This window comes from Podarcis vaucheri (genome assembly GCF_965113315.1).
Source record: "Podarcis vaucheri genome assembly, chromosome: 14".
Classification (NCBI taxonomy): Eukaryota; Metazoa; Chordata; class Lepidosauria; order Squamata; family Lacertidae; genus Podarcis; species Podarcis vaucheri.
Genome location: NC_138752.1, coordinates 16,674,208 through 16,697,376, shown reverse-complemented (window position 1 = coordinate 16,697,376; position 23,169 = coordinate 16,674,208). Strand labels below are relative to the sequence as shown.

Sequence of the window (23,169 nt, the reverse complement as noted above, 5' to 3'; positions counted from 1 at the left end):
CCAGAACGAATTAAGTACTTAACCTGAGGTACCACTGTACGAAGATGTCTGCAAACATGACACGAAGGCTGGCAACATCAATCCCCCCCCCAATGTGGAAATCCCTTGCAGATGGCTGCCGCTCCTGGATCAGTCAGGTTGTGTGTCCACAGCAGTGACCAAAGGAGGGATGACCGCTGGGAGAAAGAAGAAATGCCATGGGACGCTTGCATTGCCACAAGCGGACGGATGCCTTCCCCTTCAATTATATGTGATCGAATCCCACCAGAAAACAGTGCAACACAAAGGTTTAAGAGAACAAACGGAGCTCAGACAAGTCTGAGCAGCCTGCTAATTGAGCCCAGAAAAAAAACTTGTCACCAAAGTCATTTGAAACCATTTTACAGGCATCTCTGCCCACACATGCCTATGTTAGTCATTTATTTGCAGTACATTCTCAACCAGAAGGGGAAGGAATGCCGCTATACCAACATGCAAAGAGTTGCAAGCCAGTTCATCTTGTTTTCGCACACTATAGTCCAGAATGGTGGACCAAGATGGGGAAGGCTAAGGTTCAAGTTGACTTTAGTTAAAAGCCTCCTCAGGATTGGATTTGGATATATAAACAGGATAACGAGCAATATTTATCTCTAATCCATATCTCAACATTCTCCCGTTGGTACTATTTGCTGAAATCTAACTACACCAAAGCTCAATTCTTGCAGTCACTTACCTTTGTCTCCCTGAGAACTGCATTTACAGCTCCCCGTTTTGAAACAATGCCTACATCAGTCTTAAGTGGAAGGTACGGAAAAGTTCCAAGACATTTAAGACTTTGTATTTGTGGGGTAGGTGAGGTAGAAGAAATCCCCCATTATATACTCCATTGTCAAAACCCCAGAAAGAGATTTTTGGAACAGATGTTGGCACCGCTACAGGGACAGAACTCTGACATGAAAATATATTATCTGATTGCGATCCCCTTGTCACAAACAAAACAGCCCTATTTGCTAAAGCATTCATGCTAGCTATATAAAAGACAATGCCATCGACTGTGCAGGCAATTCATTAATTTGACTTATTGTAAGTGGATGTATATCTCTGAATTTCTTTTAACAGGCTTTAATTGACTTGTTGGATATGTAATCGAATTTGTAATGGCTTTTAGTCAAACACAATAAATGATTGGATTGGAAATAGTTGACTTTGGGCCAGACAACTATTTCTTGGCCTAAACTATCACAGAACTGGGGAAAACTGGCGTGGGGTGGGGGAGAAGAATCAGGTATGTGCCCTTGAGATCCTTGGAAGAAAGATGGAATATATATCTAATTAACAAACTGTTGGCAAGTTAGAGGTCTGTTTTAGAAGCCCAAGTTTGAAAGGCACTCTCACACTTTGAGCATTTGTGGCCAAATGGTCACATTGACACACAAAAGGTTCAATTTCTGGCATCTCCAGGTAGGACTAGGAAAGAGTACCTGCATGCGACCCTGAAGAGCTCCTGCCAGTCTGTGCAGACATCACTGAGCTGAATAGACCAAGGCTCTGACTCGGTATAAGGCAGTTTCCAACAACAAGATGGACTGGGTCATTTCAAATCACTTTAAAGCTTCACAGCACAACAAATCACCAGCTAAGCATGCTGCAAAGAATTAATACGAAGATACATTTCTCTTTGGCAATGGAAGAAAAGGAAACCAGCCTTTGAGGAAAGAAGGGGCAACTTATTCGTGAAGGGTTAGTGGGAAAATAGAAGAGAGGAAGAGATACAACCAAACATCAGTAAAGAAGAAGATAATAGCATCCTAGCAGACGGGGAAAAAGGTAAGGGGCAGTTAAAAGTCTGTAGAGGATTATGAAGTCCATTCACTAACGTACAACAAGGGTTGTTGTTGTTTAGTCGTGTCCGACTCTTCGTGACCCCATGGACCAGAGCACGCCAGGCACTCCTGTCTTCCACTGCCTCCTGCAGTTTGGTCAAACTCATGCTGGTAGCTTCGAGAACACTGTCCAATCATCTTGTCCTCTGTCACCCCCTTCTCCTTCTGCCCTCCATCTTTCCCAACATCAGGGTCTTTTCCAGGGAGTCTTCTCTTCTCATGAGGTGGCCAGAGTATTGGCCTCAGCTTCAGGATCTGTCCTCCCAGTGAGCACTCAGGGCTGATTTCCTTCAGAATGGAGAGGTTTGATCTTCCTGCACTCCATGGGACTCTCAAGAGTCTCCTCCAGCACCATAATTCAAAAGCATCAATTCTTTGGCGATCAGCCTTCTTGATGGTCCAGCTCTCACTTCCATACATCACTACTGGGAAAACCATGGCTTTAACGTATTTTTCGCTCTATAGCACGCACCTGACCATTACACGCACATAGTTTTTAGAGGAGGAAAATTCGTAGGCATGCCACCCGTAGGCATTCCCTCCATAACACGCACAGACATTTCCCCTTACTTCCCTGTTCAAGAAAGTTTTTAATCTGTGATATTTTAGTGTATTTTTGGTTTCTATGGAAGCCGCCCAGAGTGGCTATTATTATTATTATTTTAGGAGGAACAAAGTGAGTGTTACGGTGCAAAAAATACGGTATACAGCAGGGAGCCTTTTTTAGTCCACCTCTTGCACCCTTAAGCAAGCCAAAGATACCAGGGTTGAAAGCCCACATTTGTTCCAGTCATCCATAAATGTTCAAGGAGGATGTGAGGCAGGGCTGGTGAGTCTTGTGAGGGTTCTGAGGGCCACATAGAGAGGCCAGGATAGCTCAAGGCTGCCCATCTCTGACGTCCAGGATTGAGGGCGGCTGAGAGAGGCAAACAAGACTTCTCTTTCAGAAAAATACAAATCCACAGCAAATCTAAACCAAAAACACAATATCCCCTCCAAAGCACGAAGCACTGGAAAACACACACCACAGAACCTCGTACAAACCAACCAGCATGTTGATCTGGAGATCTACCAACCAACATCATTAGCATATAACGGGCACCGAGCCCAATCAGCCAAGATGGTCTGTTTAATTCCCATGTGTTAGACTAAGCAGGACTATGGAGCGAGGGGTGGACAACACAGAAACATGGGCTTAATGGCATACAAATATAGGACCTAGCACAAGAGCAAGTGAGGCCTGGAAATACAGAATCAGAAATAATAACCACCCCTCCAATGCTATTATGGCACGGAAGATGGAAGGGAAGAATTAAACAGATATAGGTTGCTTACTCAAGAGCAAGTTCCATCATACAATAACAGAGCTTAATCCAGAGTAAGCATGATCACCTCCAGAGGAGGGGGAAAGTTGAATTCCCTGAGAGGGGTTACCCAAGAGCTAAACTGGATATGGCAAAGGAGTTGCTACGTCTGGGAGAGCAGGAAAAGGATTGCCCAAAGTGATATCTGGACTTCCTTTCTTCACCTCTCCCCACATTTTCTCTCTCTCTCGCTCTCTGCATACAACGATGTGTGCCCTAAATACGTACAAACATCCCAAGCTTGGCATTTGCAAAATAGTCATCTGGCTACAGGGGTACATGGGGGACCGGTGACTGGCTACAACTCTTTTCTGAGCAAACACAAATTCTCTCCCACATAACGTGCAAAATGGCCCAGGAAAAGAGCCCAGGTCTAATGTACCCAAGAAAATCTGATAGGGAAATCCAACGGGCAGCACATCCCCCGAGATCCTCAGATGGAGCAATTCACTGGGGATACGCAGAACATCTACTCTGCATATCAAAGGTCCCGGGTTCAACAACACCCAGCATCTCTAGGTCGGATTGGCTGCTGCCAGTCCGTGTAGGCAATACGGAGCTATAGATAAGACCGGACATAAAAGAGCAGGTGATAAAAAGTGCTATGCAATTCCTCCCACCTTGGCACGGGGGTTGCAAGGTTTCCACAAAACAAACCATCTTCCTTGGCGCCTAAGGCTTCTCTTACCTGGCTGGCTTTGTGGAACTGCTTCTTCAGGCCCGCCACCGACATGATCCCTCCGCTCCGGGCGCAGCAAGAGCCGCACGCGGAGGAGTCTCCAGCCAAGGGAAAGCAGAGGCGTTTCCAGGGCCGATGCCCCGGCCGAGCAGCTGGCAAGAGCTTCCCTCCTCGGGCTGCTCTGCCAAGGCAGCCGCCCGCTCCGTCGCCACCCGGGAGAGCGCGCAGGGGAGGACCAGAGCATTCCAAACACGCTGCACGCCCGCCCATTGGCCAGCAGCGGCGACTATGCAAATGAGACGGAAGGCAGCTCGCCCGGCTATTGGTCGGTTCTCTGGAACCTATGCAAAAAAAACCCGAGAGAACTTGGCGGGGACGCCCACGCTCCGTTATCGCTTAGAGACGGCGAGGGAAGATGGAGCTCCGCGTGCGGGAGGCGCCACGTCGGAAGCGAGAGACGCGGGTGCTCGAGAGGGCCGAGCGAGGAAGGCGAGGCGGAGGGCGCCTTTGCTGCTCGGGCGGAGGCTTTCTAGGGGCTTAAGATAGAAGGCTATTCGAGGTCAAGGAGGCCGCTGGATTTTTATTTTTATTTCTCAAATTTGCAAATCAGCAGCAACTGCAAAGTAAGCTCAGGGCCGTTTCACACGTAACGCAGCAGCAAGCCCGGGGTTGCTGCCACGTGTTCCCAGCAGCTGCTGCTGCCTGTTTGGAGACGGCACTAGGGCGGTGCGAGGGTTTCTCACCCGCTGTTTATCGCGTGTCCAGGGCGGTGCAAGAACTGGGCTTCTGCACCCGCTTAACTGTGGCCATTATCCTGCAAAGACCACATGTGACCTTCTGCCGGGAGCGGCCGTGGGTGGTTCCGAGTAGTTACTCACTTCGCTTACTTAGTTATGCTAATGGATTTCTATCTCAACGTTCTAATTCATGGTCTAAAGCAGCTCATATATGTATTTTTAAAAAGCGCATGGCAATATTAAGAGACTGTGACACAAGAAAAGCCATGAGCAACAAAAAATAGGGACAAAATGAGAAGCAATGGAAATCAATTATGATATGTAAGAACAGTGGCGTAGCGTGGGTTGTCAGCACCCGGGGCAAGGCAAGTAATTTGCGCCCCCTAACCCGTGGATTTGCACCCCCTAACCCCCAGATGTTGCGCCCGGTGCGGCCGGGCCCCTCTGCACCCCCCACGCTACGCCACTGTGTAAGAAATTATATAATGTCTGATGTATAGTGTTGGCATATAGTGCTGGAGGAGACTCTTGAGAGTCCCATGGACTGCAAGAAGATCAAACATATCCATTCTGAAGGAAATCAGACGACAGAGGACGAGATGGTTGGATAGTGTTCTCGAAGCTACCAGCATGAGTTTGACCAAACTGCGGGAGGCAGTGGAAAATAGGAGGCGGAAACGACTAAACAACAACAACAACAGATAGTGTTAATGCAAACTGCAGTCACACTCCTGTACACTCACTGCGTTTCCAGTGGTGGGTTTTTAATCCATGTTCACATGACAATGTGTATGTATACAGTCCTTTATTGTAAGGGTATGTTCGCCTTCCCAGCCTCCTCCCCCTTTTTACATCAGCAGGACTTCATTCATTTGTGTTCCTGTTCACACCAGATGGTGTTGACAGGGCGAGGATGCCTTTGCCCCTTTGCAAATGTGTTCACACCTTGGTCACAGACAAGGTAGGAATGGATTAAGACTCCAATCATTGTGAAGGTGGTTTGAGAGACAACAAGTCAAACAGTAATATTTTGTAACAGAGAACAGCACCCATGCACATTTTTTATAATGAGTGAACATGGATTAAAAACTGGACATGCAACATGTAGATTGGAGTCCTTAAACTATTCCAAATTTGTCTCTAGCTAAAGTGTGAATTCGAGCCATTTTAGGCTTACCTTACTAAAGGATCCCAGGATGGTTAAGTCCAGTCAAAGGCGACTATGGGGTTGTGGCGCTCATCTTTCTTCAGGCTGAGGGAGCCGGTGTTTGTCCACAGACAGCTTTCCAGGCCATGTGCCCAGCATGACTAAACCGCTTCTGGTGCAATGGAACACCGTGACAGAAGCCAGAACTCATGGAAACACCATTTACCTTCCTGCCAGAATGGTACCTATTTATCTACTTACACTGGTGTGCTTTCAAACTGCTAGGTTGGCAGGAACTGGGACAGAGCAACAGGAGCGCACTCTGTTGCGTGGATTCAACGGCTCAGTGGTTTAGAATCAGAAGGTTGGCTGTTCAGCCTTAACAGCGAGATGAGCGCCGCAACCCCATAGTTGACTTTGACTGGACTTAACTGTTCAGGGGTCCTTTACCTTTTACCTTTACTAGCCATTTTAAGTTGTGAACCACAGTGAGCAGGGGTGCCAACTTGAACAAAATATGCGGGGGGGGGGCAAGTAAGCTCCTCTTCACATCATTGATCACATGACATGGTGCAGGCACACCATTTGAATGGCAGTGCCCATCAGCTTTGAGGGAGCTTGGTCCCCCTCAAATATTTTATTGGGGGAAGCAGAAGACCCCTCCACTCCTAGCTGTTGGCTCCTATGGCCCTGAGATCTATGGGTATATGGCGGTACATACATTTAATTAATAACAATTATAATACCATGATAATGTGATATTATCAAGATAATGTGAAGACACCCTTAGTTGCCAACATATCCTCGGGGAGGGGGGTTGCAGCAGCATTAATGTTCTATGTATGTGTACCCAGAAGAAAGTCCCACTTACGTAATTCAATTGCGCATACTTCCAAATAAGAGTGTGTGCTTTTACAATCCAATCCTAAATGATGACTAAGCAGCAGGATTAAGACACTTAGTGAACTTTCGATGATGCAAAAGAGAATTTTCTTAGAGTTCTGATTCCCTCTTCTCTCCATCTGCTATAGGTACAGGAACCTAGTCCTCTTCATCTGTCCACCCTAGTAACCTGCCATTCAGCATTGTTGTTGCTATTTAGATGTTTAGTCGTGTCCGACTCTTCGTGACCTATGGACCAGAGCATGCCAGGCCCTCCTGTCTTCCACTGCCTCCCGCAGTTTGGTCAAACTCATGCTGGTAGCTTCGAGAACACTGTCCAACCATCTCGTCCTCTGTCGTCCCCTTCTCCTTGTGCCCTCCATCTTTCCCAACATTAGGGGACCGGCAAGCCAGTCCAGTATCCCTGCCAAGAAAACGCCATGGACAGAAACAACAGACCATGCAGTATAGCTGGCCAGTAACCAGCGAGGCTGCAAATGTCAAGCTGTTTTGATAAGTGAGGACAGTGGCACTCTGGCCCCATCTAGTGACTGAACTGCAAAGTTTGCAAATCTGTTGAGTAGCTCAAATATTGCCCCTATGATTTATTGCAGCCCCCACCTCCCAAACCACTCTACCTTCTGGGAACACTTTTCACTGCAACCCATCTGCTCAAGCCATGAGAACCTTTGCACCTCCTACATTTGTTCAGCTTTTGAAAACCTCATGACTAGTAAGTCTAATAAAGAATAATAATAAACCACCACCCCTGAAAACCCGAAGCGTTAGATGTTCACCCAGGAACCCTCACATATCAAAGAATCACAGACTTGCAGAGTTGGAAGGGACTATGAGTGTCATCTAGTCCAACTTCCTGCAATGCAGGAATCTTTCACACAATGTGGGGCTCAAACTCACAACCCTGAGATTAAGAGTCTCATGCTCTACTGCCTGAGCTATCTTTCCCATGGAGCTCTAGTGGAGGCACAGCCAGGCAACATCTGTGCTATCCCTTTAAAGCACTATCATACCACTTTAAACAGTCAATGCTTCCCCCCGCCTTGCAAATCCTGGGAACTGTATTTGGTTATGGGTGCTGGGAGTTGTTAGGAGACCCCTAGTCCCTTCACAAGGGGACAGTTTGTGGGGCACGACAAACACATTCAAACTCCTGAAGCTCAGCACTGCAGGGCAAGTGATTGTGGGGAAGTTGTCTTCCAAGGGAGGTCGTCCACCATTGTTACTGATCATCAGGAGACATAGGAAACGACCTTATACAGAATCTGGCCACATTGTTTGCATGTACTGACTAGGAACATCTCTCCAGGGTTTCAGACAGAGATGTTTCCCAGCTCAGCCTGAAAATGCCAGAGATTGAACGGAGGTCCGATTTGCTCCTAAAATGGGAGGTAAAGGAGGAGCAAGTGAAGACAGTGATGGTAAAGTGGGCCCAGGATTTAGGGAAAACTATTATGATGAGCGGGACGCGGGTGGCGCTGTGGGTTAAAGCACAGAGCCTAGGACTTGCCGATCAGAAGGTCGGCAGTTCGAATCCCCGCAGTGGGGTGAGCTCCCGTTGCTTGGTCCCTGCTCCTGCCAACCTAGCAGTTCAAAAGCACGTCAAAGTGCAAGTAGATAAATAGGTACTGCTCCTGCGGGAAGGTAAACAGCGTTTCCATGCGCTGTTCTGGTTTGCCAGAAGCGGCTTAGTCATGCTGGCCACATGACCGGGAAGCTGTACGCCGGCTCCCTCGGCCAATAAAGTGAGATGAGCGCCGCAACCCCAGAATCGGTCACGACTGGACCTAATGGTCAGGGGTCCCTTTACCTTTACCAGCCCAAAACGAACAGTCAGACCAATATTTATGTATGCAACTACAGCGGCAAAGTTATTGATTGCTAAAAATTGGAAAAGCAGCAGCGTCCCAACTAAAACAGACTGGTTATCTAAAATGATGGAATATTCCATATTGCCGAACTAACAGGGAGGAGTAAGAGGAGATATGGTACAAAAAGTGAATAAGGAGTGGGCTATCTTTAAGGAATACATCGAAATTTATGTGGAAAAAGTAGAATTTCTGACAGATACTGAGTGAATCCAGAAAATGATTTAGAGTGAAAGGAGAGTAAAGTTAAGATAGAAGAAGAGATTAAAGAAATAATGAATTGCGTTTAAGTAAGTTGGAAAAATAAAGTAGCGTAACAAGAACAGCTGGAAGTCAAGTCGCTTGGTGGGTGTCCGTGTGGGGTAGGTGTGTAGGTATGTTGATATGTATAATATAGGTAGGTAGGTATGTTTTATGTTATGAAAATAAGGTAGTGTGTTGTGTGTGTGTATTGTGCAAATGTATATGTATGTGTTTTATATGTTAATAAAATAAAAAAAGAATTGAGGTTCTCTTGCATGCAAAGTAGGAGTTCTGAGGCAAGGAAGGAAGGGCTACCCCTATACTATTCATATAACCAGTTATCAATAATCAATATATTCAATATATATGCTTACACGAATCAAGGATTACAGTATTTTATAAACCCACTTGAATCAAAAAGGGAAGCTGTGCCTTAGCTAAAATGCAAACTGCTTGGAACAGCAAGTTAGGAACCGACCTTTCCCCTAGAAACATCTGTGCACCCCGGACAAGACATGAATCAGAGATTCTGGTACAAATTCCCCATCAGGAACAGGCTAAATTAATCCACAGAACAGGAAGAGCAAAACCACAAAATGTCCAAGCTCCCTGTCCTGTCATAACTAGGGGAAAGGTTAGACTGGGCGTCACTAGGAGCATTGGAAAGCGGAACTTGAACCCTGTGCAGGACCAGTGCTATACCAGTAGCTAGGAGCGTGACAACTGCTTGCTGATTGGCTGATATTTTGCTGACCAAGTTATGAGTCCTAAATGATTGTCTTATGATCTATGATTTGCTGTGATTTGCTCAGGTATAAAGACCCCTGTATTTCTGTCAATCGGGGTCCCAGTTCTTTGGAAGAGATTCCAACTGGGTCCTTATTGCCTGGCAATAAACTTCACCTTCTTATTCTCCATTGCTGCGTCTGGCTGATCCTTATCCTTGCAACAGTTCCACACACTCACATCCCTTCAGCTCCCTGCAGAGTGTCTGAGAAGCCCTGAGCATCCCTGGAGCAGCTTTGGTTTGTAGCCATTACAGTGCTCCATTATTTTGCACCCTCTTCCTTTATTTTCCCAGCAGATTTTAGCAAGGGGAGAATGTGTAACAGAAGGCAGATTTCACGCACCTTTTAAGAGCTGGGTGGAGGGAACTTTAGCAGGTGCAACTCCCCCCCCCCTGCAGAACAAGCTGCCCCTGTCAAAATTCCCTCTCCTCCAGGAACATTAAAGCTGCAATGCTACACATGTTTCCCAGGATTAATCCCATTGCACAGTGGGGGCTTACTGCTTAGGAAAACTGCAAGGGCCATGCTTATAATGGCGCAGAAGCCTTCACTTATTTCCCTCTTGGTGTGTAGATTTCTTTTCTTTTTAAAAGTACAGCCAGCCTCTCAAAATACATGAGGTGGCTAGGAATCAGTATTACAACAACCCAATAGAAACAGTTCAGATATAGCCTTCGAACCAAAAAGCACCTTTTTTGCAGGGGGGGGGGGGTTTTCAATCTGAGAGGACAGCTTATTCTTCAAGCATGCAAAAAGCAACCCTGTTGCATTTCATCCTGAAGTCCAAGGTTGGGGAAGTCCAAGCACTGTTTCCCAAATTTGGGTCTGCAGTTGTTTTTGGACTACAATCCCCATCATCCCTGACCATTGATGATGGGAGTTGTAGTCCAAAAACAGCAGGAGACCCAAGTTTGAGAAACACTGTTTTACAGCATGAGGGACATAATTCCCTTCTGCCCAACCTGCCAGAGGCCAATGGTGGCTAGAAGCAAAATAGGGTAGAGTTGTCAAATGTAAATTTTAGCTTTAGGCAGATTCCCATTGCCCTCTCTGTCCTCATTCTGGAGAAGGAAAAGGCCTGATGTCAAGGACACATTCCAGCCTGGCAAAAACACTCAGGGTGTCAGTGAAGTATGTAGCCTGGGAAGAGGGGGCGTGGCCTGAGATTTCTGAGCGGCACATAAAGATGATTGAGGGGCCACATTTGGGCAGTGTGCCCAAGATTCCCCAACCTTGCTGATGACCAAGAGAGCAAGAAGAGAATGGTGACCAGAAAGGTTTTACTTGCTAAGTTAAACAAGATGACAGAATCTAGCAGGACTATGGCAATCTTCAGTATACCTGAAGGAGCGTCTCCACCCCCATTGTTCAGCCTGGACACTGAGGTCCAGCTCCGAGGGCCTTCTGGCAGTTTCCTCCCTGCGAGAAGTGAGGTTGCAGGGAACCAGGCAGAGGGCCTTCTCGGTGGTGGCGCCCGCCCTGTGAAATGCCCTCCCACCAGATGTCAAGGAAATAAACAACTACAGTGGTACCTTGGGTTAAGTACTTAATTCGTCCCGGAGGTCTGTACTTAACCTGAAACTGTTCTTAACCTGAAGCACCACTTTAGCTAATGGGTCCTCCCACTGCTGCCGTGCCGCTGGAGCACGATTTCTGTTCTCAACATGAAGCAAAGTTCTTAACCTGAAGCACTGTTTCTGGGTTAGCGGAGTCTGTAACCTGAAGCATATGTAACCCGAGGTACCACTCTACCTAACTTTTAGAAGACATCTGAAGGCAGCTCAGTTTAGGGAAGTTTTTAATGTTTGATGTTTTATCATGGTTTTAATATTCTGTTGGGAGCTGCCCAGAGTGGCTGGGTAAAACCAGCCAGATGAGCAGGGTGTAAATAATAAATTATTATTATTAATAATATTATTATTATTATTTGTAGTAGTAGTAGTAATATGGTGCTGTCAGGAGCTCATCCTACACTCGAGTAGGACCCTGGCAGAGACACATGCCCAATTGGCCTGTTCTCTCCCTCCTGGTTGATCGTTTGGGAGCTTCATTAGCTTTCTTCAGCCCAAATATCACAGCGACCGATGGCAACAGACACCGGCACACTTAGGGATTCGTAGAGTCTTTGCAGCTTCTACAACAGAGCTCAGCAACTCAGCATTTTGGCTAATCCACTTTATTTACATATAAACACACACGGAGCACTGCAACATGGCTCCCTCTCTCTCTAGCATCAGACAGCAAAGAGAATGAACAAAGGACAATAGTCCCACTTCACCCAACACAGTAACACAAACATCCTGTCTCCGTCACTTCCCACTTTGTGGAGTCAAAACATACACCGTCATGTGAAAGACAACAATCCCATGACTGCAACCCATGACGGAGCAGAAATTCTAACAGGTGCCTTGTGTGAGCCCAAAATTTGGTGCCCCCTCGGCTCAGTGTCCTGTACACAGAAACTGCCCACACTGGTGTCTGAGGGGGACCAAACTTGTTGAGCTTTTTGGGGGAAATCAGAGTTGTTTTTAGGGCAGCCACCAATTGCAGGGACAGGAAGTGGCTCCACCCCCCCCCCCGCAGCACCCAAAACACCCAGCAACCGCCATGCCACCCTAAAGCTCCCCTGCTGCCCATAATCCCAACCCCTGACACACAGCAGCCACTGGGCAGCAGTACAGACCCCCCCTGCTGCCCCCCTTGCCAGGTATGGACAGTCCCTCACCCCACACCTGTGCTACTGTGCTGGAGTCCAGAGGGAATCCTACCTTTCCTTCTTTTTTTCCTTTTTTTAAAAGATATTTATTAAGGTTTTTAACAGTAAATCACGAAACACATAAAATACCATCACCCAAATAGTACAAACAAAAAAGAAAGGAAAGAACAAAAGAGTTAACACAGAATGGGAAAAAAACCCCAACAAAATCAAATGTCCAGAAACCATATTTCCATAACCTTTCGGACTTCCTCACTTCCTCACATCTCCCTTTCATGCGTTCCCAATTATAAAATTATGAGCAGCAATCTATCACCTTATTTCAGCTCTTATTTTGTAATTTTCAAATATTATATCTCCAACTTTAAATGTTTTAATCAAATACTTAAGTAGTTAATTTAGACATAATATTAATCCAAGTTTCATCCTTGTTCTTAAACATCACTTATTCTCATATTTCTTTCAACTAAATTACTGGTGCCATGTTGTTTTCTATCCTACATCTTCTTAACATTCATACAGTTTACAATATTTTTGTAAATAGTCCTTAAACTTTTTCCAGTCCTCTTCCACTGTCTCTCCTCCCAGGTCTCGGATTCTGCCAGTCATTTCTGCCAGTTCCATGTAGTCTATCAGTTGCGTCTGCCATTCTTCCAGGGTGGGCATCCTTCTTTTTTTCCAAAGGCTACTACATGCCAAGATAGGTTCCATCTTTGAGGAGGGTTAGGGTTAGGATTAGGGTTAGGGCACGCTAACCTCAGTTGGGCTCTGTCGGTTTCTATTTTGCCCTCTTCCATTTTTATTTCCCACAATCCTTTGGAGCAAGACTCTGTGGGGGCCATTGTGGGAAATTGAAAGGGCTACCCACCCGCAGGTCGCTGAGGTAGGTCACTTCTTAAATGGTCTAGAACAGGGGTCAGCAAACTTTTTCAGCAAGGGGGGATGGTCCACTGTCCCTCAAACCTTGTGGGGGGCCAGACTATATTTTTTTTTTGGGGGGGGGATGAACGAATTCCTATGCCCCACAAATAACCCAGAGATGCATTTTAAATAAAAGGATACATTCTACTCATGTAAAAACACACTGATTCCCGGATCATCCACGGGCCAAATTTAGAAGGCGATTGGGCCACATCTCGGCCACAGGCTTTAGGTTGCCTACCCATGGTCTAGAAGATGCTTCTAGGGCTAGAAGATGGGACAAGCAGGTGGAAAAAGCAATTGCCCGATGAGCAGCACAAAGCCTCTCTTCCCCTCACACTTCTTCTTCTTATAATTTCCCTCCATTTCCTGGATTTGGCCTCCTTGTCTGCAGGCAGCAAGAGACGGTTTAATGGCTGGGACGCTCAATTGCAATCTCAGTCCGGCGCACGTCCACACAAAGCTCGTCTTGCCTCATACTTTGGCATTTTTTCAATCTTCATATTCAGCTCTGCCTCTGACACAGCCACTAATACAGTGTGCGGCAGATGATGAGTGGCCTCCGGTGTCAGTTGCGGAGATTAGGAGGCTTATTCAGGCACTCAAATACAGAAAAGCCCCGGGAGCAGATAACATCTCTCCTGAACTTCTCAAAGCCAATATTGACTGGTGGGCCCCAGTCCTTGCCACCCTTTTCACCAGCATAGATCAAACAGCAATAATACCAGAGGACTGGGGATTGGCAATCATCGTTCCCATATTCAAGAAAGGCTGTAAACTTGATCCAGCCAATTACAGACCAATCAGTCTCTTAAGCATCATCAGCAAACTTTATGCAACTCACTTACGTGAAAAGTTTGCGGACTGGCTAGAACAGGAGCACATCCTAAAGGAAGCCCAGGCTGGCTTCAGGGCACATAGATCAACTCTAGACCAAGGACTGGTATTGCAACATCTAGTGGAGAAATACACCTCAAAGAAAGGAGGCTCTCTCTATGTAGCCTTTATAGATTTCAAATCAGCCTTCGACTCGATACCCCGGCACAGACTTTGGGAAAAACTAAATGTCACAAACATCGATAGACGTCTTTTGCTTCTTATCCGTAGACTACATGAAAATACTCGGATCCGTGTTAGATGCGACCGTTATGGGAACCTATCAAAGGAAATCCAAAGTTCCCATGGTGTCAAGCAAGGCTGTGTTCTTGCCCCTATTCTTTTTAACTTCTATATAAACTCCTTAGTCGGAAAGATGGAGGAAGCAAGTACTCACTCCCCAAATCTAAATAATACACCAATCCCGGTCCTTTTGTACGCAGATGATGCGGCACTTATTTCCTTCTCTTGTGTGGGTCTAAGAAAACTTTTACGAGCTCTTACAGAGTATTGCGAAGCTGAACACCTAATAATAAACTACACCAAATCAAAAATTATGGTGTTCTCCAAGAGAAAACTCCGACATAAATGGAAAATTAATAACCAACCTATTGAGCAAGTAACATCTTTTAGATATCTTGGAATAATTTTCGATGAGAAGGGGTCTTGGTGCCATCAGATTAAGAATTCCATTGTAAATGCGCAAAGATCTTCCAGAGCTATCATAAGATTCTTTTATAGAAAAGGAGGTCAATATGTTCCCGCTGCCTCCCAGGTCTTTGTTGCAAAAATACTTCCACAATTGACCTATGGCACCCAGATATTTAATTGTCAAAAACTCAAGTCCCTGGAATCTGTACAAACTAAATTTTATCGTTCCCTACTAGGGTTACCTACCTGTGTCTCTAACACTGCCGTTAGGCTGGAGGTTGGCCAACTCCCTATTAATGCCAGGATATGGATCCTGAAGATTCATTTCTGGCTAAAACTCATATTTTTCCCAGTGGGAGTGGCTCCATTGACTCTACTAGACCCGTTCCAGTCTAAATGGAGATTGTCGCTCTATGAAAAACTGAGGGGCCTGGGGCTTTCCTCACAAGAACTTATAGCCTCAGGCTTTGAAAAGGCTAAAATGATGGTGAGCCAGCGAATAGGAGATGTAGAGCTTCAGGACCATATGAGCAAGATAGATAAATATCCAGCTATCCAAGATTATGGAAAAGGGTTTAACCTAACCCCATATTTGATGGACCTACAAATCGCAAAATATAGGCGGGCGTTTACCCTTACTAGATTTGATGTATTGCCATCTGCCTTACTAAAGGGCAGATACGAGGGCACACCCTATGCTGAACGAGTTTGCCCATGTGGTCTGAAGGAGGTGGAAACGGCTTCACATGTGCTGTTACACTGCGACCTTTACGGGGATATCAGGTTACTGTTTATCTCCCCTATCGTTCAGAAATTTCCAGGTCGATCTGAATCTCAGCGGCTGAAAATCCTACTAGGAGACAAAAACCCAGAAGTAACATTGAAAGTGGCCAAGTTTTCTGCGGCCGCGATCAAGCGGAGGGCATTAGCTGTAAAAAAGTAAAAGATCTGACCCCTGGATAAGCCCCCCCTTTTTTTTAAGCCCATACATACACTGTAGTGCATACATGAGTATGTATATGTGTGTGTGTGTATATGTGCATTGTTTTTATGTATAATTTTACAACTTTTAACTGACACCACCATTCCCTTGTAAATTATTGCTGCCTTTTATGTCCCCCCCCCCCTTTCTTCTGGTCTATGACCGTAATAAATTTATTCATTCATTCATTCATTCATTCATTCATTCATGCCTCATACTTTAAAAATATTTGTGCATCATTCCCAGCACTAGTGAATATCTGTGTCTCTTGCGTTAACGAATGTTTCATGGCAAGGATGCTGTTTTGCTTTCAGTGAAACTCAATAGGCCTTTTGGGAACTGCCTGGCTTGTACATCTGGGAATCATCACATGTTAGGTCCGCCGATTGGTGAGACAACAGGAAAAGTGTGATGGCTCACAGATGTTAAATATGGAAATGGTCCACAGAACCTCTGGTTCACAAAGGTTCACAAAAACAGGTTTCGATAATCGTCCTTTGCCAAATCTTATTTATTTATTTATTTATTGGGAGGGGGACCCATCTCACCCATAAAACGAACATTGAGATGTATTCTGGGGGTCGGGGTCCCCATAATATATGGAAGCATGCAAGCAAACTCAACTGAATTACACTTTTACTGAATCTTAGATGAAAACAAGGGCAAAACATACAAACCTGCTGGAAAAAGCCAATCTGCTTTAAAAAGTGCTTCCAGAAGGGGTAAGCTGTACTAGCAAAAGAAGAAGTGAAAAATAAATAAAATAAATAAAAAGAACAGAGAATCTTAGACTAAGAAATTATGGTATAATATGAATGGTTAGGAAGCAATTGGATTTGAATTTGTGTTTGTGTGTGATTTTTTTTTATAAAAGTTGATGTTTTTATTGTTCATTTCATCCTGATGTTTCATAGGAAGTGATTTATAAATGAAACAAGCACACACACAAATAACAGGAATGTTGCAAGCAACATTGCCCTTGCCTCCAGCCTTATTTATATTTATTTATTGCATTTATCTCTCACCTTTCCTCTAAGGAGCTCAAGGTGATGTACATGGTGCTCTTCTTCTGCCTCCTCCTCCTCTCTGTTGCCCTAGCAACAACCTTCAAGGTAGGCTAGGCCAGTGTTTTTCAACCACTGTTCCGCGGCACACTAGTGTGCCGTGAGATGTTGCCTGGTGTGCCGCGGCGGCGGCGAGGAGAGGCCGCCCAGCGCGGGGCTCTCGCCGTCTGCCTGCCTGGCTGCCTGCGAGCTTGGCGGGCAGCGCCTCCATCTGCAGCACCCGCCTCGCGGCTCTCATCTGTTTAACCTTGAAGTCCCCCCCCCGGCGCGCTCTCCTTCCTCGGCGCTCCAAGCGGCGCTCCGGCTCCGGGGGGTGGAGGAAGAAGCTCCCGGGCTCCGGCGTGTCCTCCCGGGCGAGCACCACTCGAGAGCCGCGAGGCGGGCGCTGCGGACGGAGGCGCTGCCCGCCGAGCTCGCAGGCAGCCAGGCAGGCAGACGGCGAGAGCCCCGCGCTGGGCGGCCTCTCCGGGGAGCGAGAGGCGCCGAGGAAGGAGAGCGCGTGGGGGGGGGGACTTCAAGGTTAAACAGATGGACGTTGTGACCACAATCAGTTTGAATCCCTCTTTTTTTTCTAAGAAAATAAACATTTTACTGTTTTTAGGTATTCTCGTCTTATACCCATTCATGCAGTCCAGTGTGTTTAAAGAATAATTGGGTAAACAGGGTGGGAGCAAAGCACCCCTTTGGAATTATCCTGTGAGAGGATGTTATTTTAAAGCACCTGTGTGCCAATTTGGGATGTCTGTAGAGTTTATTTTTCCACATTATAAAAATATGATACTCTCTCTTCTCAAAGGCAGATGTAATATTTTTAACAAATATTGTCATGAGTAAAAATAAGCCTAAGGTTTTTTTTTTAAAAAAAGTCAAATTTTCGCCCACTAGGCGGGCGCCAGACTGTGTCCACCCTATTTCCCATCCGTCCTGGGTGGGGATCAGATCGGATGGGTTCGGATGAGAGCGGACAGGCGGTCTGCTCTCATCCGATTCCCCATAGAGAGCAGCGGGGCTCTGACATCTCCCTCTCCGCACACAGTGGTGGTGTGCCTCGTGATTTTTTTCATGAAACAAGTGTGCCTTTGCCCAAAAAAGGTTGAAAAACACTGGCCTAGGCCAAGAGATTGTGAGTGCCCCAAGACCACCCGGTAGGTGTCAGGGCCAAGTGGGGATTTGAATCCTGAACCCTCAGGCCCTAGTCCAGTGCTCTAACCACTGCACCACACTGTAGTGCTCAAGGAGCTACACCTGGCTTACTGCTTTGCAGAGGAGAAAGCAGTAACCATACCTAGTGTGGAATAGTGACCGGAGAGCTCGACTTTTATCAGGGAGATCCGGGTTCAAATGTCTGCTCAGCCACAAAGCTTACTTTGGATCAGTTTCTATCTTTCAAACCTAACCTGCCTCGCAGGGTTGTTGGGGGGAGACAAGGAAAAGCAGCCGCACGTTCTGCGGGGTGGGAGAGATAAATAGGAATGGATGAAGTCTTTCGTTTGTCTCCCTATTGTAAATCAGTGGCAGCTGCTGTTGTTTCCCACCTGCCTGCCCTTTGAGGAGCGCCATCACCTCCCCCATTTACTGAAGGGTAGTCCGGTAAAGGATTCTGGGGGGCGTTGCCTCGTCCGAAGCCTATGGAGGCCAGGGCCTAAAGCGCACCCCCGAACGGTGACCCCGAGGGAGTACCTAGTTGATGTTCATCAGCAGGGCTCCCCCCGCTGGTGTTAACCCTTCCCGGTCTCCATGCAAACAGGCTAAAGCCAGATAGTCTGATACGACCAATGCCTAAGCCAATATCGCTCTTACCTGTAACCAATAAAGTTGTGGCCAATTTTAGCCCATTAACCTAATACAATGTTGTCACGTGTCTTTATTTCCATGGGGGGAGGCAGGAACTTGCCATGCAACTCCAATAGGCTTAGGTGGTCTGGTGGTCTATTCCAGTATACAGCAGCCTTATACTAAGTCAGACCCTTGATCTGCCTACACTGACTGGCAGCGACTCTCCAAGTTTCCAGGCAGGATGTCGGGGTTTCAATTCACATATTGTTGTGGAAAGCACCGGTTTGGTCGGTTCACCTTGAAATGCAAACCGGAGCTAATCTTTCCCTCCTCGCTCTCAAGATCCCAGAGTGCCCCAATAGATTACATGTAGGGAATATTTGCAGCAGACTGTGATACTGACTCTGGGCCACAGGTGGCAGTGACCTCCTATGATTATTGCGCTAGACAGATTTTACGGAGGGGGGAGCCTCAGCACAGAAAGGAGCTGTTTTAGAAGTGCTGTAAAAACCAGCCAGGTGGAGGACGCAGCAGCAAACAATAAAACCTGCTTCTGTGCTCTTATGTTTGTTTCCTTTGGCAAAAGATGGGTAGGCTTTGAGAGAGAGAGCCATCCAATTTAATCGCTGAGTGCAATACTCCATAGACACCAGTCAGTTGTCTAGAAGGACGAGTGCCTCTTAGAGATGAATGCTGATCTTAAAGGCGCGCGCACACACACGAAAATGTCAGAAATGACTGCCTCAGGAATTGCTATCAGGGTGCGTGCGCTTCAATGGGGCAAAGCCGGGTGGTGCATAGTGTGATGGCAAATACTCCCATTTGCTGGCACAGCAGGACTTCCGTTGGGTACCAAACTTGACATAATATTTGGGAAAGCTGCTGCTGGTGTACCCATGGGTTGTTCCAAGCAGCGAGCCCCTCCCAAGCCTACTGAGGAGACCTTGCTTATGGGTGCCAGGGGAATCTGGTCACTATGGCAAGATGGCCTGGAGTGCCTTCCATCAGCTTTTGGCAGTGGCCCAGCTATGCCCCTAACTGGACAGGGATAGCCTAACTACTGTTGTTTATGCTCCAGTAACTTTAAGGTTAAATTAGTGCAATGTGTTATACGTAGGGCTGCCTCTGAAGATGGTTCAGAAACTTCAGCTAGCGCGGAATTCAGCAGCCAGGTTGCTCACCGGAGCAAGACGATTTGAGCATATTACAGTGGTACCTTGGGTTAAGAACTTAATTCATTCTGGAGGTCCATTCTTAACCTGAAACTGTTCTTAACCTGAAGTACCACTTTAGCTAATGGGGCCTCCCACTGCCACCGCCGTGCGATTTCTGTTCTCATCCTGAAGCAAAGTTCTTAACCCGAGGTACTATTTCTGGGTTAGCAGAGTCTATAACCTGAAGCGTCTGTAACCTGAAGCGTCTGTAACCCAAAGTACCACTGTACACAGATCCTGGTCCGACTGCACTGGCTACCAATTTGTTTCTGGGCCCAATTCAAAGTACTGGTTTTGATTTATAAAGCCTTAAATGGCTCAGGACTGCAATACCTCAAGCAAAGCTGTCAACATTTCCCTTTTCTTGTGAGGAATCCTATTCGGAATAAGGGAATTTCCCTTTTAAAAAGGGAAAAGTTGACAGCTATGACCTCAAGGGCTGCCTCTTCCCATATGAACCTACCCAGACCCTGAAATCATCTTCTAAGGCCCTCCTTCAAGTGCCTCCTCCTTGAGAGGTCCAGGGGGTTACAACATGAGAATGGGCCTTCTCTGCAGTGACTCCCCGTCTATGGAATGCTCTCCCCAGGGAAGTTTGCCTGGCACCTTCATTACACACCTTTAGGCATCAGGCAAAAACGTTCCTTTTTAACCAGGCCTTTGGTTGACCTGATTGACATCCTATACCCTTTTAAAATGGGGCTTTTGGGGGGGGGTGTTATTGTTTTTTATTTTTATTTTATATATTGTGATCTTTTCTGTGAACTGCCCTGAGACCTCCGGATATAGGGTGGTATATGAATTCAATAAAGAAATAAAATAAAACAATAAGATGAGGCAGAGCCCTACCGTTATTATTTTTCTGAACTCTAAAATAGCACTATTGCGTACCGTAGAACCGTATTCATCAATTTCCTATCATTCAGAGACTGCCTGGAGTCTTTTCCATCCAGTGTCATAGAGTGTTGGACTAGGACTTGGGAGACCTGCATTTAAATCCCCACTTGGCCATGACACTTCATCGAATTGTAGAACTGTAGAGTTGGGACCAGGATTCATCTAGTGCAACCTTCTGCAATGCAGGAATCCTTTGCCTAACATGGGGATCGGACCCACCACCCTGATATTAAGAGTCTCATGGTAGGGACTCGGGTGGTGCTGTGGGTTAAACCACAGAGCCTAGGACTTGCCGATCAGAAGGTCAGTGGTTTGAATCCCCGTGATGGGGTGAGCTCCCGTTGCTCGGTCCCTGCTCCTGCCAACCTAGCAATTCGAAAGCACATCAAAGTGCAAGTAGATAAATAGGTACCACTCCGGTGGGAAGATAAACGGTGTTTCCATGCGCTGCTCTGGTTCACCAAAAGCAGCTTAGTCATGCTGGCCACATGACCCGGAAGCTGTACGCTGGCTCCCTCGGCCAGTAAAGCGAGATGAGCGCCGCAACCCCAGACTTGGCCACGACTGGACCTAATGGTCAGGGGTCCCTTTACCTTTACCTAGAGTTGTCACATTTCTAGATGTCCAACTTTTCTCCCCAGTAGCTGGGCCTTGGATATCCGATGCATATATATGGGAACTGCTTATGTGTCCACTGTATCTTTGCAATGGACAAGGTTGGGGAGAAAACCAGAATAAGATTATTCCATCTCCAACTCATCTCCTTCAGTTTACATTTCAGGTAGAGTAACGGCAATTTGCAGATTGCTGCAAAATTGTGAAGAACCGAATTCTAAGATAGGAAAAATGAGAAACTGAGATGAGCTGAAATTGTTAGATTTGTTCATCCAGCTAAACAGCAAATGGGATTGATTCTTAATGCAGTTCAGACTGGGTGTTGGGAGACATTTAAAAAACCCAATTCCTGTCAATAGGGTGGGAGACTGCAGCCATCAATATTTATTTTAATGATGCTTCCTTTACAATTTGCTATTCTGCCAAGCTGCCCGCCCTTCCCCAAGGATCAGTTGACTTAACAACTTGCTCTGGAGTGCAAGTTACATGAACTCAAGACACTACTTAAAAAGCATAATATAAATGAAGGCAATCCATGTCGGGCAGAGCGGGGCTGGAATCTGAGCCAGCTCATGTGAATTTCAGGTCAACCAATGTCTAATAGCATCTCTGTAGGGATTAAAAGCATTGCCTGCTAGTAAACTGAGCAGCCAGAAATGCAAACTCACTCATCCATTGAAGTCAAGTTTGAACATTTACTGAAGCATGAGCAGAATCGATACATTGAGTTCCAGGGAAACTTTGTGGCAAAAAGAAAGAAGAAGAAGAAAAGATTGACCAGTCAAATGAATGGAGGCTAATGCCCAGTACATTGTTAAGAGTGCAATTGATAACTTTCGGTCCTGTTTGCTCTGCTCATGGGATGCTCATTTTAAATGGATCTCCAGCTTTGCTTCTACAAATGGGTTTTCTTTTGCTTTGGTTCTTCTGCCTTGCAAGGGACTTGTGGGTTCCAGTCAGTGCTCGAGGCAGGGCTGAATCACATACATGCGTGCACACTGCCATTTGATCTAGACCAGTGGTTCCTAATCTGTGTGATAGGTGATGTCAGGGGCTGGACTGAAGAGGAATGGAGGGGGCCGCCCCTCTTCTCCTGAACCTTCCCAAGGGCAGGAGGACAGTATTGATTTAGAACAGTGGTTTACAGAGGGGCATCGTTCAGAGGGGGAAAGCTGGGAAATACTGGGTGAGGAACAGCTAGAAGCGGAAACACCAGGAGAAGAGACAGTTGGCAGATTCAGCATTCCAGACCCACCTTTGCCTAAGACGAGATGGGCTTTGAGAGTGATAGACCAGAGAGCTCAGCGGCAACAAGCTCAGATTACCCGACATAGGAGTGACTAATGGGGACGGAGGGGGTAAACCTTAACTTGGAGCAACGCCATTTCTAGAGAGAGATGCATTCCTTTGCCTCTCACTGTGATTATTAAAGAAACTAACTGGTAAGAATGCTCCTTTTGTTTGATCTGCTTATTTACTGCCACCGGGGCAGGGATCCAATTCCCCGAAAGCTGACAGGTGTACTCTAGTGTGCCATGAGAGAAACTGAAATATGCCTTGGTAAAATAAGACGAGCACCTTCACCACCCTTGCCCATTGAAGGAGGAAGATCTGTCCATCATGCCTTCTGGTGGAAAAGTCCAATAGGGCAAATGGGGCACCGCCCTCCAACCGTTGCCTGCCCCCACCTGCCTGTCTCCTTACTTAACATCGATTCTAGGGGGTGCGATGGTGCTGCCTGTCATCTTCTTCCTCCTTTTAATACACATTACTTGGAGGGAGAACCACATCGCAAAATTCAAGGAAGTGAACATTTCGAAGGATGGCTCCGTTTCAATTGCACAGTTTTGGAAAGTGCAATTTAGGTTG

General features: G+C 46.4%; 1 protein-coding gene and 1 long non-coding RNA gene across 3 annotated transcripts in view; both read right to left on the bottom strand.

The window, feature by feature from the left end:
- Window positions 1-4,132, bottom strand: part of SH3GL3 (SH3 domain containing GRB2 like 3, endophilin A3) — a 37,515-nt gene extending 33,383 nt beyond the window's left edge. Inside the window, exon 1 of one of the 2 annotated variants that reach the window (XM_082198702.1) lies at window positions 3,915-4,132. In XM_082198702.1, coding sequence (XP_082054828.1) covers window positions 3,915-3,959 — 45 coding nt within the window. In that variant the 5' untranslated portion in view covers window positions 3,960-4,132. The remainder of the gene's footprint in view (window positions 1-3,914) is intronic. The other variant, XM_082198703.1, reaches the window with a different exon arrangement.
- The window catches only part of LOC309518592, a 128,935-nt gene that overhangs the window by 39,608 nt on the left and 66,158 nt on the right, over window positions 1-23,169 (bottom strand). The gene's annotated exons all lie outside the window — the stretch shown is intronic.